The sequence below is a fragment of the Solenopsis invicta genome, chromosome 8, assembly GCF_016802725.1.
Source record: "Solenopsis invicta isolate M01_SB chromosome 8, UNIL_Sinv_3.0, whole genome shotgun sequence".
Classification (NCBI taxonomy): domain Eukaryota; kingdom Metazoa; phylum Arthropoda; class Insecta; order Hymenoptera; family Formicidae; genus Solenopsis; species Solenopsis invicta.
Window position 1 is genome coordinate 17,944,611 of NC_052671.1, and position 20,598 is coordinate 17,965,208.

The window sequence follows — 20,598 nt, forward strand, 5'->3', positions numbered from 1 at the left end:
TGCGTGTGTGTGTGTGCGTGTGTGTGATACATTATTTAATAGTTAATATAACTGAACAGAAATTTCGGAATCCCGTAACACTGTGGGCCTTAATGCAGAAGCGCATTCGCTGTCCCTACCCCCCCCCTCCCCCCGCCTTCTTTCCCTTTCATACGACTGTGGTTGCTGGGCAAAGCTTATGAGAATGACCAATCACACGAGCACCTCACGGATCGAACGGAAGGCCAGATCACGTGCTCCAGCTGGAGAGCATAGTAACTGTCAATGGACAATCGCTCGGCCAATCGCAGACGCGCGATCATCGTGAGTGAGCCGACAACGTCGCTCGCTGGATCGCGAACACTGCACTCGACAGTCGTCGCTCGGCTGTTCTTTCGTGGTCGGTAGTGGCTGCCGTCTGACAGTGTGGGTCAGACTGCCGTGTTATCATCCACGAGGGTCCATTCGGGGCCCACGAGAGGGTGAGAGTTCGCTCGCGGCAGCAGGTACACACGATGACACATTCGGTAACGTCGTTAACAACGAGCGTGCCTGGGACAGATGCGGCAACGACCGAGTTCACGATCGAGACGACAACAACGACAACGACATTGCAGCAGCGTGCTCGTTTACCACGATAGTGCGTCGCTGCCAACGACGGGAAGGGAGAGTGCCGAGTTCGCGTTCTCGATGCGGATGTGTCGTGTCGCGCGCTTTAAACGAGATACACACGCATCCACCCGAATTGTTGTAGGAAGCGCTTGAAGGAGGAATATTTCGTTGCTACGAGCGATACACGTGAGATAAGAAAGAGAAAGAGAGAAAGAACGCGACGGTCGTCGAACGAATACAAGTGAATTCGAATTGACCGCACGTACGTGTTGGCGCGACACGGGAAAAGCGAGAGAACGATAAAGAGAGAAAGAGAGAGGGGAGAAAGGAAGAACAGGATTACGAGACGGAGAGAAAGAGAGACGGGCGCCATTCGGAAGTAACAGTGTCAAAGCACTCCTCGCCGTTCGCTCGCTCAGTCACCTCGGAGTCGCGCCGTGCGCGCGACGGCACCTGCGATACGAGTCGTGCGATGGTACGTGCGAGCCGCGCGCGTACTGTCATCGTCAGCGTGCATCGTCGACGACGCGCAGTGAGGTGGTGACCTGGTGCTGTACGTAAAGCAAGAGCGCCCAGACGAACGACAGAAAGCCCCGTGTCGCTCGACGCGCGCGAGCGAACGCTAGCTACTCTCTCGGGTCCGCCTCGCGCCGTCTTTATCCGACCAAAGCCGAGCGAGGCTCGGCGCGCGCGCCTGGCCTCTCGCTCTTGCCTTCGTGGCGCGAGCGCGACCGCCGCCGCCGCCGCTGCCGTCGTAGTGGTCGTCGTCGTCGTCGCTGCCGCCGCCGCCGTTCTTGCCTTTTCGGCAGCGGAGTTTTCACTGCGGCGCGCGCGACACGCGCACACATTCCGCGGACGGACGGACGGACACAACCGGCCCACCGTACGTGCCGAAACGAATCGGGGATTCGAAGGAAAAATTCCCTCATAATAATGGAAAGCTCTGCGTGCACCGTGGACTGAAGTGATCGCTTGTGAATTTTTCCGTGTGCATCTCTACAGGAAAGGATAGAAGGCGGAGAAGGTGGTGGAACGGAAGGAAAAGGAGACAGCAGCAGCAAGAGAGAGAGAGAGAGAGAGACAAACAGATTAGGTTAGGCTGAACTCACGTCCCGTTCCTCCCCACCTCTCTCATTCCTCTGCTGCGGCATCAGGACGCTCCATCTCGCTTCGATGTGCACGCCCGTTTCCATCTAACTTGTGCGCGCTCGAGGGACGAGGACGGCATGACAGAGTGGGAAGAGAGGAGACCGAGGAAAGGGAGCGAGGATAGCGCGCGACTGCAGGACCCGAGGAAAAACGCTGGAAAGACACAAATGCAGATCGCCGATGGACTTTCGGTCGCCGAATCGACGACGACGACGACGGCGACGATGGCGACGACCCACCACGTATCTCTCGCCGCTGGCATGCTGCGTCTCATCGACAGACTTTCAGGTTAGTTAGCGCGAGATTACACGAGATTGTCACACGAGTTTTAATACTTACGTCTGCATCCGCGTGCGTGCGCGCGCGCGCGCGCGCTTACCGTGAATTTAGTCGCGGCGCGAAGTCGCATAGTATCATGTCGCGACAGTTTGCGCGAACTGTGTTTCCACTCGAGAGCCCCCTTCCCCTCAGGCCAGACGGAACGGTCTTTCTCTCTCCACCTTCCGCCGACCCAACGGAGGTGTCTGCATCTTATGCGTCTGGAATTTTTGTCATGGAATTCTTATAATTTTCTCTACACGGAAAAAAAGAGTTCTCGTAGAATTTACCCTCGAAATCGTGGTATTCGTGGGACAACGTGGACCTCGCCAAACTTGTACTAAATTTGGTTAAATTTTAGTAACATTTAATTTAATTTAACTGTTTTACGATATAAAGTAGTTTCGTTAAATTTTACTGGTTATAGTAAAATTTTTTTCGTGTTGTCACATGATTTTGAGAAATTAAATTCTAAGAAGAAACTCCCTATCTCTCAAATGTGCAACTCTTCAGTGTTACAAGAGACACTTAAACCTTTCCAACGTAATGCGACGCACTTATTGTCTGAAAAAATCAAATGTAATAAAATAATTATCAAGGATTTTATACATTTAGAAAAATGTCAATTCTATTGCTAAAAAAAGACGCGTACTCAATTTACTTTTTTTCTCTCGTAAGTAACGATTGTCTCAAAAATTTTTTTCTTGATAATTGCTTTAAAACATTGCAAATTTTAGAAAAATTCATTACCGTATACTGAAAAAAGAATTTATATTCTTTCGAACAATCTTACAAAATTGTATTGAAAAATCGAATTATTTGGATTGGCTAATTAGTTAAAAAGTTAAATAATAAAATTAAAAAGTTAATAACTTTTAACTTAGTTATTTTAAACGATTTAATTTTCAACATCTAATTATTTTTAAAACTTTGGCTCATTAACTTTTTCTAAGTTGAAAAATTATATAAAAGTAAACAATTATAAGAAAAAATATATTGCTACTTAAAAAATATTTTTTTGTTATGTAAACTTAATTTGTAAATAAATTATTAAATTTATTTCTATATTATAATTGTTTTAAAAGTTATGACTTTTTAATTTAATATAAATAATGTTTCTTAAAATTAACTTTTTATTTAACAACTTAAATTGTTATGATCGCAACATAATCTTATAATCTCTTAATTGAATTAATTTTATAAGCCATTAACTCTAACTTAATTTAATTAAAGAAGTATATTAACTTATCCAATCCTGGAAATAAATAATATTTAATTCGAATATATCTAAGTGTGCATAGAAATTTATTTTAAGCAAATATTATTTTAATTAAATGAATTAAATTTAAAATAAATTAAATGAGTTGGAGTAAATTTTAAGATTATTGTAAAGAAAAGAATGTTCTTGATAAGAACATTCTTTACAAGGATATATATAATTGTTACTTAGAAGATAAAAAATTAAAATTGAATCATGGATATATTAATCAAGATAACCGTTATTTAGAAGAAAAAAACAACTAAAAATGAGTAAACGCTTTTCTCGGCAAGAGAACGAACGATATTTTTCTCTAAGTCTTTTTTTAAAAACTTACATATATTTTTTTTAAACGTCAACATTTTTTGATCTCGTCGACGATAGTTCTCGAAGAGATTATTACATCAAAAAAGGATTATCACATTTTACAATTACATTATTGCAATCTTTCAAACCATTGATGAAATCGATAGACGAAAATTTCGATCCACCGTGCGGTGTTAAACGTATGTAGCGAGCAGAGCGAGAGTAGACAGAATAAAAAAGACAAGACCGTAGACGACACTGTAGCTTGGTACGAGACAGTGTTCCCATACGTCTAACGATCTTTTTTTTTTTTTTTCTTCGGCCTTCTTCACTTCTTGGATATTCGCGATACGCGGCGATCGCGCGTTGCATTTCTTTATGTAAATGGCCCGATTCTATTGTAAAAGATTGTGATGATAACCGATGCGCCGCATCGTGAATGTTCGAAGAATAACAAGAATTAAATAATAAATGATAATGATAAAAAATATATCGAGTACAATATATTTTTTGGGCTTCAAATGTATTAACCCTTTCGTGCCTGGTGGGAAATACATGTCCCGGTTTTTCCAAAATTCATATCTTCCACAAAAATAAAAATAGTAACTTTTTATGAGTTTATTTTAAAAATGAAAAATAGAACTGTTTATTTAAAAAATCAATTGTTGCTTGTTTCATCCCTTAATCTGCATACCTCATCAAATACTTGTAAAATGAGGTAAAAATGAAAAATTATAATGCATACATTTTTCACAAAAATTATAAGATAGCTAGTTCTTTCTGGGTTTATTTTAAAAGTCAACGTAAGGAATATACGAAAAATATCGCTACTTAATTTTTTTAAATAGCGGATTCAATATGGCGAATCCAAATGCTAACTAAATTTTATTGTATTCACATGTAAGTTGGTATATACAGAATTTTGAGGTCTCTCTGATGAATTTACAGTAAAAATTTTAAAATTAAAAGTAGTAGATCTCAGTATTAAATTTAGAGCTGCCTTTTTGAAATTTTGATTACAGATTCATAATCGGCAATCTTAAAAACCTTTGATAAGATGTAAATTAGATGCTAATTATTCCTAGTCAGGCACGAAAGGGTTTCAGAAAGGAAAGAGATGCATGTAAGCACGCACATATGCAGCTATGTGTGCATCTATGTATACTCGCTCGCTTGTACATGTTACACACACGCATATATACAAGCAGTCAAATACTAGATATAAAAAGAGAGAAAGAGAATGTTTCAAAATTTATAATCCAAAAAAGACGAAGTTTACGTAAAAAAATATTTTAATTTTTATTAATAAAAAGTTTTGTTTTTAAAATAAATGGTTTAAAAGTTTACTGAGTAGATATTAAAATAAAAATATTGTTTGAGAGGAATTATATCTTAATTTCTTTTTTAAATCATACTTGACATTAAAAAGACGAAAGATATGATAATAAATTACAATGTAGATTAAATAAAAAAATTTATGTACTTAGTAAATTTTCATTCATTTTTAAGAAGAGAACTTATGAAAAGAAATTTGTTCTCTCTTCTGCTCTTTAAAGAAATTTATACTATAATTTTAACTTACTTTTTTTATGTAAAATTTTTTCTTTTCGAGCTGTATTACATATTTTAGAATATTTGTATACACAATTACGCAAGCGCGTATGCATAGTTATACCTATTACAAAATTAAAAACTTTTATTTCCTCAAGATAGTACTTTTGAGTTTATTTCGATAAAAGAAAAGTGCGATATTTTCTTTTATATCTCTACTATAAAAAGTATATATGCTTTCAAAATTAGAGAAATAAATAAAAAATTAAATATTTGCTGTAAGATAGTTTATTTAGCTTTAATTATCCTTTATTATAAAAAAGAATTACATAATGTTTGTAATTGTCAAATAACAATTTGCTGAAATTCGATAAAAATATTCGCGAAATAATTATACTAGATTAATTGCTCATTAAGATTTTACTAATTTTTAAAGTTATGACATGGACTTAAAATCCGTATTATTGTTATACATTATCATTAATTTATGTTTTCTTTTTTATTTGTGTTACTTGAATGATCTAAAATTGTAATTTTATATATTTACTTGGATTGTTATTTTTGAAGTAATTAAAATTAAAAGTTTTTATATTATACTACATATCGAAAGTTTGCGGTGCTGCTATTTAACAAATTTAAATTAAATATTCAAATAAAACCAACTGTAGTTTAAATTTAAAAAAAGAGCTTTATACACACATATGTATGCATGTGCACATGCGTACGATACAAATTGATTGTATAATAATAATATGATAAGGTGTATATTAAAAGAATCGCGTAATGTATACACAATGATTTATTAATAATTCTAGGATTTTCCCCATCCAATTAGGATTTTCCCATTAACTGATTCAGACAGTCAAGATTAGCACTCGAGAAGAAAACATTTTAGAATTTATAGAGTCAGTATTACAAGTTTTTTCTCATAAAAATAATTATTGTTTTATATAAAGTTTAGACTGGTAATAGATGCGCTATAAACGTGACCAAATTTATTTTTGTATCACACTACTTATATATAACACTATAGATGAGCGATCTCGATTCAATCTTTTAAAGAATCGATTCTTTTGTATCCGATTTTTTTTTCAGATCGATCTTACAGTTTCGATTAATCGGATGAATCGATTCTTGAGCCAAAGATCAAATCTATAAAAGTAAAAAATTTATACAAGAGGAAAGCCTGATAGCCATGCACGCACGTTTTCAAATATAATTTGAAATTAGAAAGTCTCAAGTCTTGATAAAATTCTTGAATGTTTGAAAATTCTATTTTTAGAAATGGTCGAATATAAACAATTTTAAAGAAAACATTTAAACTTTTTTATTCTGAAATTATAAATGTCGTCTATGTTCATGTACGAAATAGTGGGTGAACAGATTAAAATAATAAAGTATAAAGAAAAACGAACAATATTAAAGAAATTTTTTAATGGTTTTTAATTTCTGTAAGCTATTAAGGCTTTTTTAACGTTTTCAAAATTTTTAAAATCTGTTCAAAATATTTCAAAAGACATCCACCTCGGAAAATCGGGAGGTCCTGGTTCGATCCTTAACTAAGATGTTATTTTTCACAACAAATTCTTTACAATTTTTTAAAGGCAAAAGAGTTACATTTAGATGCTTATTATTAATGCATTAGTTATTATTACTTACTAGCCAACACGGTGTCACTCGCTTTTATTAAAGAATACACCGTAATGAGATGGTTTTCAATCGTAATTTTACTTTAGTTTCAATCTTATAGTATACGAAAGTGAAATGGCAATAATAATTGATAAAATTATATAATTTTGGTTAAATACGTGAACAAAGTTACGATAAATGCAAAGTATTATAATTTTGGAAAAATCATAACTTTCTTAAAAAGCATCTTAGAGATTTAAAAAAGGAATTAAAGCTACAGGATCATATTTTTATAAAAACAATGTTCCATTGGAATCCATATTAATGTTAATTTTGCAACATGAAGAATGCTTACTTTTATAAAATTAGCGGATAATCTGAGATTTTCAATAAATGTAGCTTCAGTTCTATGAGTTTAATGAATTTTAATACAAATTTAGTGTTAAAAAGTAAAAATTATATCTTTATCTTTACCTATTTTTTAAAACTACATATTTATATATATCTATTTATATATACATCTAAATTTCTATAACATAAAAATCAAATACTCTTATTAATAAAAAGTTAAAAGCTACAAATATTGTGCAAATATATTGATAAAATAAAATATTTTAAAAAATAAATTATTTATTATACTTCCAATTTTAACATCTTTACCAGCCAAGCTGGGGTCAGTCATGCACTGTGAATTTTTTACACCGACATAATTATTGAAATAGCAGCAGTTAAAAAGCGCTACTGCGGCGCCGTATTTCCCTACCAACGAAGTCTTTTTAGGCGGGGTATAGGCGCGTGTAACATATACTATACCGGCGCGGCGTACGCAATGCGAGAAATTTTGCTTGAATGCGAGTGACCCTACGTTGGCTTGTAAGGATTAAATTGAAGTCCAATTTAATAACATGATATTACTTGTTCAATTCAGAAATGCGTTTTAAGCGATCGAAAAGTTATTCGGCGCGCAGTTTCACAAAATTGAAAAAGTATATAAAATCACACAATAAATATAAGCACTAAGCATCTAGCTATGACCGTTAAGCCTTGTCGTTTAAATATAAAATATCGAGATTTATATTTTATTCTTTAATTGGAACAGTTATTGCAATAAAAACAATGTAGATACTTCATTTTATATATAAAAACATATCTCTTTAATATTTAATTTTTTATACTATAATAATGTAAAGTCAATGTAAGGATTAGTAAGGATTAATTTTTAAAACTTTAGCTTGTCTCAATATATCAGATAAATGAATCGATCAAGATGCACATGCATACTGCTAAATCGATCCTTCAGAAACATCGCGTGACCGACCTTGATTTCATCAAGTTCTCATCGTCCAAAGGCTATTCTTTAGAGTTGCGCCTACACATTTATATGCATATCTCTCCTTTACTCTTTCCCTCTTCCCCTCGCCCCTTTCCAATGTAAAAGCTGTAACCTACAAGTAACAGTGTATTCACCAATCGAAAAATTGTTCTGACACGGAACATCGCGCCACCTATTTCCGATTATTCGAAACTGATATTGATATCATTAGATCTGTATTCTTTTTAGCTGAACAAACTGCACTAGTTCAGAGTTTATCTTTTTTTAACGTGAGGAATGAGGCGTATACATATTGTATGTCATAATAACAAATAACTTGTTCTTAGCAATTTTAAATATAGAAATATATATAACTTAACATTTATATGTGTTATTCTTGTCTCAAGACAATAAAAATCCATCTAATTATTCTAATTTAATTTACTGAAGGAGAATAGGAATTATAGACTTCATCTTGATGTTACTTTATTTTTTACACTGCATAAGATTGCAATAAGATATAATTAAAAAATTAGAACAGTCAGGAATATTTTTCTTAAATTATTGTTATGTCAAATTAAAAAAAAAACAATTCCAGTTACACTTTTTATAGTTCTGTAGTTCTTGATAAAAATTAGAAAATTTCACATTTTTTGCACAGAAAATGGAAAATAAAAAAATGTACTAATTTTACGTTCTAGTGCGGTAAATTTAAGAAATTACTTTTAATTTTAAAAACATTTTGTTATGTATTTATTGAAAATTAAGAGAATATATTCAGAATATGTGTAAATTTATGTACGTATATTATAAATTTTTTGTGTATACTGCAGTATATACTGAAAATCTATAATACATGTAATGTAAATTATAGCTTAGCAGTTAAAGTACAATCAATTTATCGCATAACTACTTTGAATAACTATCGAATAACTAATGAGAAAACTTTGAAAAAGGAGCCTGTTAAGTGACAATAAGGGCCCATTAAGTAAAATTTTGTGTTATTATTTAACTTTATTTAACTCGAAATGTTTACAGCCGAATAAACAGTTAAATAATAAAAAAAATATACTTGAGTATATCGTGTGATAACGTGCTCAAGTTTAAAAAGAATGAGGAAATATGAAATGTTAAATGTGCCTTGAAAAAGTTTCGAAATATTTGAAAGTAAAAATGCCTTACAACCAATTTTGGCCATTGTGTATTGTCATGTTAGCATCACTATATAATAGCAGACTACTAAACACTTTCAGTGTAATTAGAATTAGAATTCCGTTACAGTAACGGAGATAATGCGAGTAGCCTTCTCCTTTACGTTCTCGATAAATTTTTTAAAATTTGAAATTAAATTCTCAACTCAAAAACTACAAAAACGAGATTATCATTTTTACTTGCCGTTGTGAGGACTAAAATTGGCCTAAGTATGTACCATGATTTTAAGGATAAGCCCTAGGAAATAATTCTGTGTACATACTATTTTTATATATTCTAATATTAAACAAATATTAGAAATATTTATTTAATTGTAAAAAAAGCTAATACATCGATCAATTATACATTAATTAGAATTAGTCGATATTTTTGTCTCTTATAATCATTCTTCATCTGTCATCTCCGCCTCTATTTCTCGAATGAAATATTACACTTTTTTTCCGCAAAACGTCATAACTGTACTTGAATACAGTGAGGAGAAAATGTAGATCCAATTCGACTACTTCATTAATCCGTTTCCGTCAGCCAGATCAATTGAGCAGTACTGTCGGATACAGATATTTGCTTCACAGCAGTACATAACGAGCCGCTTGATGTGCAAAGACGCCAATGGGGAAGGCGGATGGGCACACAGGAGGGTGCCGGTGCAGTTTGGGATAATATGACAAAGATCGGGAGGCACGAGACGATAGAGGGCGAGAGTATGGACAGACATAGAAAAGCCAGGTGTTTCGTGGCATAGGACGAGACCACCCCCTGCCTGCCTCTTTACTCCCTCCTTAAGGGGCCAACCGTTCGGCTCGGGTCGGCTCGACTCGTGTCTCTCTTTCATGGTCTATCCATAAATTCCGCTAAGCGCTTTACGATATTTCATGCTATCCAAATTCTTACTCATTGATCACATTTTTATTTGTTATGCACAGTAAACACATAATAAATGCAACTTAGAATCAAAAGCAAGTTAAATATCAGAGAAAAAATTTGCGCTAACAATTTGTGACATTTTGTATTGTCGCAGAATCAAATGTATCACGATTTTGCTAAAACAGAAAAATTTTTTATGATAGAAAGTTGTTGAACGTTATACCAATCTTTCATTGTTGGCTGTATTTCAAGTAGATAATAAAAAATAAAAATATTTTAATCCTCTTTTCTCCATGAAGCAAATTTCTCACAGTCTTCTACTCAACTGTTAAAAACGTTCCTAAATTTTTCAGGCTTTCACTTACCATTTCGATTGAAAATCGATATTTGACACAATTCTTAGTAATAATTGATATTTTTTTCTTATTTTTATGTAGAAATACATAATTTACTTAATAAAATTTAGCAATAACTTTAAATCACTAGCATTTCTAAAAATTTCTTTTAACGTTCATATTTTACAGTTTCAGCAAGCAGATACATAAATTTTTATTTTATGATTATTTTCTACGACGTTAAACATTCTGGAAGAAAAATTTTTCGAAAAATACATACTTTTACTGAAATTATGTAAACAAATATCCAACTATGAGATTTAATGTATGCAAAAATTCAATATGTAGTCTTAAACTTAAAATTACACATTTATTTAATACATTTTGACATTTTTTGCGCGTGATTAAAAAGAGGAGAAAATATAATTAAAACAAAAATTATATTTTGTCTATAAAAATAATTAAATTTATTAACATGCTTAATGTATGTGGATTTACCATTTAATTATTGTGTTAGAAGAAACTTGTGAGAAATTATCAAGATAAAAAATCAAATTAAAAGAACTCAAGCCGTAATTAAAAAAACTTAAAGAAAAAAATGTACAATATATAATCTTTAAACAATAATTATTTATGATAACATTGTTTATTTTTATTACAAATTAATAAATATTTGAATATTTTAGAATACGTTCAAAAAAATATTTAAAATAGGTTAAATATTATTAAAAAATTTGAAGCTTTTTTTAACTTAAATTTGAAGAAAAGAAATATAATAACATAATTGTTGACAAAAAATTCTAGACAATCGTTTAATACTAAAGTAAGTTGTGGAGAATTGAGAAACTTTTGGAAAGATAAGACATTATCTGTATTCCCGCTTGATTCAGAGACTCGAGTTTTTAGCAAGCTCTCTTTAATCTTTCTACCCTCTAATTATTTCAGGCTGATTGTACAGCAGTAATATCTCCTAGCAGAATATGCCTCCAAAATCTTCCGAGCATAACTTTCAACAACTTTTGTATTTTCTTTCATTCTATAAATCTAATTCATATTTTAGAGATACAAGTTAGCATCGGTATTGTTAAATTAATTTTTAAGTTAAATATGTTTTAATTTCTAGAGCTGTCTTTAAAACCAAAAGTAACAGTGCGCAGTTCCATATGAATTGAAATATATGAAATATTATTTCAGCATCAAGATCTTGCTATGATCCTATTGCCCTATCTTCTATTTAATTTGTTTCATATTATTAAACAATTGTAAAACATTTAGATCATTAAATTTATAACATTTATGAATATTTATATAAAAATGTGAAATCTATATAATGTTGAAATATTTTCTTTTATTATTTATTAAAAATGTTTAAAGTGAGTTGAAAATTAAGTTTGAAATAAAATAGATAAATTTTCTTTGCTTTCAGTGAAATCAGAGTATTTTGAAAGATTTGACGTCTCTTTATCTCATTTTTAAAAATTAAATTTTTCGTAATAAAATTTTTAATATTTTGTTTGTATTTATTTGTAGTAACAATAATTTAATTTAAACTATACAAGAAATACGATATCTCGAAGAAATAATTGATATGCAACTGTGAATAAAAAAAAATTATTAATGTATAGTTTATAATTTATAATATCCAGAGAAAGATTTCGAGTAAAGACAAAAAATATTTGTTTAAATATATTCAAACAAGAAAATTATGCGTTGCTATACGGTTAAAAAAAAACCTATAATTTAAAGAAATTTTTTGGTTGTTTTTTTATTAGAATTAAAGAAATAATTTGATTTTCAGCGCATATCTTTTTTTTAATAGAAATATATTTTTAAACCAAAATAACTAAATTATTTCCTATATTTCTGTTAGCACTTTCTTTGAATTAAATAATTATTTCTTTAAATTAAACAAATTATTTATTTACTTTTGAAAAAGCTAATCATGTTATTTCTTGAAATTAAATAAATTTTTATCTTTTGCAAAGGTATTTTCACTTCAACTTAAAAAAAACCAATCGTGTTGGAATTGGAAATTCCAACACGAAATTGGAAATTTGATGGTTTTATGAGACTACGATCGTCGTCATTTGCATCGTTTGTATTGTGAAAAATAGCTGAAATGGAAAGCATGAACAAGTTACCTACATCGTGCCAGAATATCTTAACTTTCGCCCGTAGCACAGCTGGCTATCGTTATTGTACCGGACCAACCGAAGTCTCATCCAATGCTCCTGTTTATCAGTTTTGGCTCCTGCGGTTCTTTTCTTTCGACCGAGACAATTACCCTCCGCTTTGTGGTGATCATTGAAATACCTAGAAAGGAATGCTGTTTTTTGCCAGTCATAAGTTATTATTAGCGTGACTTTGAAGTCACCGATGGTTCAATCAGTCGAATTTTACTCCTGCTCTATTATAAATCGATTTTGAAGCATATTAAAATGCATGAGAAATGTAATTGCTATATAAATATTTTTATTACTGTTATTATTGATGATGATTAAACTAATATTAACATTGTTATCATTTAGGTATCAATTAAAAATAAAAATGAGAGTGACATTGATAAAATTTAAAATAAATATAAATATTCCATGTTCAGTTTTGATAAAATACTTTCTTGAAATAAAGTGACATGGATAAAAAAATCAAGTTACAATTACGAATTATGAACGATATAACAAGTGGCGTGAGTCGTATTATATTTTGTAGCTCGTAAATGACTGAGTGATCGCCGTCGCATACATGGACATTTTAAGTTAAACCGATCAATTTTGTGATGGAAAAATGATCGAGAAGTACACGTGTTTTACCGCCTGTACGGGCACGGCGTGCACGACAAAAAAAAAACCATAATCGCGTACAGGAGGAACCATCTGCGGCTTCGAAAAGCATGATGCGGACCATGTGCCGGCTGCCAACGATACTCAGCTTGCGTAGCCCATCGCGAGTCAAGTCAACTGCTCCAAATCCGCCTTGTATATTATATATTACATTGACGAAAAAAATCCCTGGAAAAAAAACGAAGAAATTTTATGATAGACGCGGTAACATTCGAAAATAATTCGCTTGTCGCATATCGTTGCGTTAAAAATCGATTTGAAAGATCGATTCCATCTATTCAGTTTCCTTTCCTGCGAGTTTATGATGATAAATCGATAACTTATCAAATTAAAAGTTTGCAGAGAACAAATACGAACAAGGTAAAACTGTTTGACATTCCAGCGGTTTTGTACATTGTTGCAGAATAGTTAATTGTTATACATATACACGCACGCATTTTACTTTAAAATTGACTACAAAATGTTTCACCAGTTTCCATTTTTTAAATTCAATTTGCGATATATTGGATACCTTTTTTTGCTTGTAACTTGTTATAAGTTGTTGATACTTATACTGAAAGAAAAAAATTGTTGCAATCACTAATTTAACTATAATTCATAGTCATTTTTGGTATCAATACACATCTATAATTATTTTTACCGTACAAATTATAATTAATAGTTATTACATAGACGAAAATAGTAAACGAATATTTCAAAAATAATTACATTTACTATAATCATGTTGTGATTGCATTTACTATTTGAAAATATTTATTTCATCATTTTTATCATCTTGATGTTTTACTGTATTAATATTTGAAATTGTAATTTGTAGTAAAGTTAATTGATAAAACTACAATAAAGACAATGTTAATATTATCAACATTATAACAGTAATGACTATAAAACTGCTCTTAACCAAAATTACTTTATCATACAATTATATTATAGTTACCAATTTAAACATTTTTTTCTCAGATATTTTTGCTAAAAACAAATTTATTTCGAATTGGCCAAATAATGTCATCCGGTAATTTTGAGAGATTCCTTTGTTACTTCCTCTTGTCTTGCTTTCTCTATCTTTGTTTTCCTCTTTTCCGCTATATTTCTTTCTGTTTCTCTCTTTGCGTTTAGGATTGCGAGGAGAGAGAAAGATGAGCGCATACATATATCAAGATTTAAAATCTTAATGTCCACTTCCATATCCGCGGCAAACTGCGATTTATTGAATGGCATGTTTTCAGCTTTCGGATTTAATACCGTACGCGGCGGGCAGAAACATTTGCGTGAGAATATAGTGAAATCCGGAAGTAATTACCGCGCAGTAACCGGCTTTGACGCAATCGCGCGAATGTGAATGACGTATCGCTTGTATATTTTCAGCGATTCGTCGATCTTGCCGTCTGTTACCGTTTTTTCGTCGCTCCACGTCATTTGATTACGATAAACGTACTTGAAAAATGATATCGTAACATGTAATGCGGTAAAACTAAAGAGTAAAGCTTCACAGTTGCCCCGTATATTTACTCTCCTGTCGCTTAAGTCGGTTAAATTTTCGCTCCTGAATTATTATACTAATTATTCCGAGCATTTGATGATATTTTCCAATATTCGAAAGGAAAAAGAATTTTCCAATCTTTATTTCCCAACGATCACATTTTCATATATACAGAATACTATGACTACAGAAAAGTATTACTTATTAAAGTACAGCTGAGTAATTTTATTAAGTTTATATATTTTTACATACATGGAAATAAGGTTACAAATAAAATTCTTCTTTACGATAAACAACTTATAAAAGTAAATTTACAATTAAAGTTAAATTTATAGAAATATTTATGCAATAATTTGCCAATGATTAACAGATAATTTATTTATATGTATGTTCGAACGTAAAAATGCATATAATATGTGTGACATTACCATTATGTTATATAATATTGCAAAAGTTTTTACGCTGAGAGAAAAGCGTTTGGTATTTGTGACCATAATTGCATGATAAAAGAATTATTAGGAACATTTTTTTTTAATAGTTACTAATATCATGTTAGTGATGATAATTTTGTATTTATAGTTTTACCAATGAAAATTTTATTATAAATTGTGATAATTTTAAATATTAATACAGTAAAATATCAAAATATGGATGATAAAAATAAAATAAATATTTTCATGTAAATGTATAAATCACAACTATAGTGAATCACAATTACTTTTTTAACATTTGTTTACTATTTGCATAGTAATAAGTAAAATCTATATTTTGCACAGTTAAAACAAACTATAAATACATAGTTGGTACCAAAATTGATTATAAATTATAGTTGAATATATTATGATAATTGCAACCATTTTTTTCTTTTGAGTGTAACTAATATAAAAACTATAAAATAAACTATAACTGGACATTGTAATGTTCTATCTAATATGAAAATATATTTAGGTAATTAGAGGCGAAAGTATTACAAAAATGCAAAATTTTATATATTTCCATTTTATAAATTGTGTTCCATTATAAATTTTTGCACACATATTTATGTAATTTTACAGTGTACACTATAAAACTTGTGTACTCGTCTCGTAAGATAAATTGCGCATTCCACTAGACCGTTCCATATCGCAGTCATTTTACAATTTCAGTCGAAAACCGTAAACAATGTCGCGGAGAGCTAATTGATCGTGCGACACATTGCTAAACGACATTACTGGCGGTGTACACGTAAAAAGGATGGTAGAAGCGGGCGCGTGCCAGGGCCGCCCGGGACACATAATCGCCTCGCGATGCGAGCGTTGCGAAAAAGCAGGTAATGGCGTTGAAGTGCATTCGGCAGCTGCTCGCTATGAATACCGACATGAATACCCGAGGTGGACGAGGTGGACATGTGCGATCCCGTCTTCTTTAGACACATGGCCCCGCCTATGAGTGGCCCCCAAGCTCTATCGAGTGGAAAAGATACGTCCTACTCTAGTCCAGCATTATATTATCAAGAGCGCGCTGCTTTTTTATCTATACCATCGATCGACACAAGACCCTTCCGCTCCTCTCGATACGTGTCTCGATTACTGTCCCTCTTTGAACAAGAAGAAACGATAGAAAGTGACGGAAAGTTGAAAATTCTTCGAAAAAACAAAAGCACGGCCTTTCGTGTTTTTTTCCTCCCCGATTTTTTTCGGAATTTTTACCACACAAAAGTGTATTTGTCAAAATCACACGGAAATCAGAGAGATGACGAATGTGGATGATCGATCGAGATATGGATTAACGTAGCATGAAAAGCGATAATAAAACCAAATGGCAATTACAGATCACTTCCGATCCGACGATTTCTGTCGATCGGTGTCGTTAGGCATAGATCCTTCAACCACCTGGCAGAAACCGACTGCGCATTTGAGCATTTTCTACCTCATATTTTGAAAACTGCGATACACCTCACCATTGCGCGCAAATTTTATCGCAGGACTCGAGTCTCGTGTTTCCGTGTTTTATTCAAAAGTAAAACTCGAGAATCCACCAGCTAAGTACGGTAGACGGGAGAACGTTCTTGTTTCTTCACCGACGTATCTCTCGGAACTTATAAATTTCCGTGTTTGGACGAGTTGCAGCTGGTGCCGGACCGGTCTCGCTGCTATTCGGGACCCTTCTCTATCCGGAAAATTTCCGCTTCCCCTCTCTCTTTCGCTTCCATCTTTCTTCGTCTATCGGTAGCTGCAGCTTTCAAAAGACACGTGACTCTAGGCACACCCAAGATTTCTTGTACATATGTCTTTAAGGATCTTGAGGATTTCTATCCGATATACGATATAATCCGAAGTACGATGCGGTGCGACACAGCGCGACATTGTATTTTCGGATAGTTCAATAGTTTTGGTTACTATCTTATATTCGAAAATCAGACGACAAATTGAAAATGATGATAATAATAGCTTTATTGAATGCAGTGGCTTACAACATTAGATATAAAAAAATAATTAAACAGAAACGATGTAAACACGCTGCAAATAGGAAATACCAAAGCATGTAATAGGTGAGGCTGAATAACTGGTGTGGTGCCTTATCTTAATATTAATTACATTAATACTTAAAAAATAATAATACAGAAGAAGACATAAGAAATTAATAATATTGAAAATGATTAATATTAAAGAGGTAAATATATGGGACGTGTGTGTGTTTTACTTCAATCGGGGTCACTAATGGAACAGTGGTTTAAGTAAGAAAGTTTGCAAATTTGCATGTGATGTTTATTGTTTCTCGGCGCCATGTTGAATTTTTCAAAAAGGCATGTCTTTTTCGAAAGTACATGCATATACGAATAATTTGAGACACTTTAAATGTTTATTTTTGTTGCGCTGATTTCACCTGCGTGATCCGGTTGACGTGAAACGTCCCATATATAGAATGTATCAATATTATATATACAAATAGACACAGAAGATAAATAATACATTAAAGAAGTATACACATAAACGTATAACAATATAGTGCAAAGATATCAACATTTGGGCACTGCGAGATAACTCAATTTTGTTGTGGAACGAAATGGAATGAATTAGTTATAGATTGATTGCAACATAATAGTACAACAAAGAAATCATTTATAATACAAAGCAATAAATTTAGTTGCGGCCGATCTGAAAGAAAAGAAAGATGTTTGAAAACTTATAGATGTAGAATGATGACAAACAAAAAATGACTTTCAAACATGAAAGTATGACCGATCACTTTTTTATAATTTTTTGGATATTAAGTACAAACCTGATTTCCAAATTACTCCATTACAATATTGAGAAATTTGTAATTAAAGTTACTAAAAAGAGCTATTTTGTTATATTATCACTACGATGTACTGAAGAAGCTTTGAAATAAAAATAAAGTTTGTTATTATGACTTTTAGTTCTCAAAAAGAATTTTTTGTATTGGCTATAGTTAACAAAATATTCACAGTTAAATGATGTATGAAAAATTCCTACATTTTTTTGCCAAGATTTAAACATAATTTAATTTTTGTCGTGCGGTTATATTAATTCAATTATTTTGAATTTAGTTTTAGCATTATATCTATATTCAGTAACATGAAAGATTTCTATACATAAATTTTTACAAAAATTTGAACATTGTTTTGAAATTTTGACATTGTATTCATATTCAGCTACCTAATCCTTAAGTTTAATGAAATATAGTTGAAAGCTATTTAGTAGATCGATCAATGATCTAATTTACAGCTTTTTCGCAATAAAATGGTTAACCATTGCCGGTTATTAATTAATCATAACTAACATAAAAAATTTCTTTTGAAGATTAAAAGCCTTAATAACATAATATTGTAAAAGAATTTCTTATCACATATTGTAGTATAATATAACAAAGTACATGAAAATAACCTTTTTTGTGTGCAACTTTAATTGCAAATTTCTCAAAATTGTGACACGCTGAAACAATTTCGAAATCGCATTTGTTTCAGCGTCGACAAAACTACAGAAAATGATTAGTTTCTTTTTGGTGTTATTTTTTCTGGAATTGTATAATAATGTTAACTGGATATATTGTTTTTCATTGCAAACTAAATTATAGAAAGGACATTTATTAAGAGGAGTATATACGTACACACACACACACACACACACACACACACACACACAATCTAACATGTATACATAATATGCACAATATTAATTGAAACATTATACACTTTTTGAATCAAACATACACAATTGGAAACTATTGTATTTTTATATAATATTTTGCATGTCACGAATAGTCCAGTCCAATTTTTATATTTAATACAAAATAAATATGTTGAAAAGTAATACAAATATTATGTAACAAAATTAATACCAAAAATAGTAAATACTTTGAGACGATTAGAAACACCTGGAAACGAGCTATAAAAGCATTTTTTGAAAGTAAAATCAATATTTATAACATGTTGACTCATAAACAATACATTTTATTCATTTATCATAAAATTTATGTTTTGATATTACATTATGTTATTTATTTATCCATGAATTTGTATTATATTTATATACTGAGAAATGTTGCATATAAATTTGCAAAATATTCAACGAAATCACATTATATTAAATTAACACTCGATTATGTCAAAAACTCAACAAAAAGTTTTAAACCAATTTTATTATAAATAGAGAATATTTTCTACTATATAACAAGATTGCCATATTGCAGAGCAACCATTCTCAAGAAATCTTCAATATGACAACTTTACTGTGTAGTGCAGAACAATATTACAACATAAATAAAATATGTTAAATGTTGAAGAATCTAATTTAAATTAATTCCTTGATTTAAACATCTCATTTACAAATATTGTAATATAATGTGGCAATTTATTATTTTTTAACCGCGAATCATGTAAGATTAGAAAAACAATCTTATCTAATCAATCCATTTCTATGATTAAATTGCTTGGATTCAAAGTAAGCAACGTTTATGTTAGGCATAGGCGCCTAAATAATAAGTAAAATAATAAACTAAAAAATCAAGTTGTTTAACACATTTTTTACATTAAATTGCTTTAATGCTAAAGTGGTTAAGATATTACACAAAGCTAAATTTCTATTTTATTTAAATTACATAAATATTAATTATTTATAAATAACTTTTGAAATAAAAAGAAAAATGATTTAAAAAATTATAAAAATTAAAAAGAAAGTGTATGACATTTTACGAATTTAACAGTGTGGTAGCTTGAAAAGGAGAGAGAAAGAGAGCAGAAAAACGAGTATATCAAGAGACAGAATTCAAATTTGTAATGGTTAACATTGATTCTCAATTGCTCATGTTAAATCTAGTCTTAAGGCTTGTTATCAATTACACTGTGGAAGAAAAAAATGACTTTTTTGAACCCCGAAACTAGCTGTTTCCTACAACTTTTTAATTGCTGAATACGAATTTGTTATCCAAATTGTTCCATCACGTCACAATTTTGTGAAATTTGTAATTAAAGTTACAAAAAGGACGACTGTTTTTACGTATTTTGTCATATTATAACTACGAAATGACGTGCAGAAGAAGTTTGATCAAAATTAAGTGTGTAATTAGGACTTTCAACTTTTAAAGGGAATTTTTGGTGTCGGCTATGGTTAATAAGATATTCATGCTTAAATGTGGGGTAAATTGCGAAAAACTGCGAATTTGTTGATATTTTACCAACTAGCTTTTAATTACATTTATTTCAACAACTAAAGATTTTTTAGGTTATTGAATACAAATCCGATATCAAAATT

At 31.4% G+C, this 20,598-nt stretch overlaps 1 protein-coding gene across 1 annotated transcript in view; it reads left to right on the forward strand.

Moving 5' to 3' along the window:
- Nucleotides 1–315: 315 nt before the first annotated feature.
- Nucleotides 316–20,598, forward strand: part of LOC105195885 — a 50,553-nt gene continuing 30,270 nt past the window's right edge. Inside the window, exon 1 of the mRNA XM_011161509.3 lies at nucleotides 316–2,028. Within this exon, the coding sequence (XP_011159811.1) occupies nucleotides 1,818–2,028 (211 nt within the window). The 5' untranslated portion in view covers nucleotides 316–1,817. The remainder of the gene's footprint in view (nucleotides 2,029–20,598) is intronic.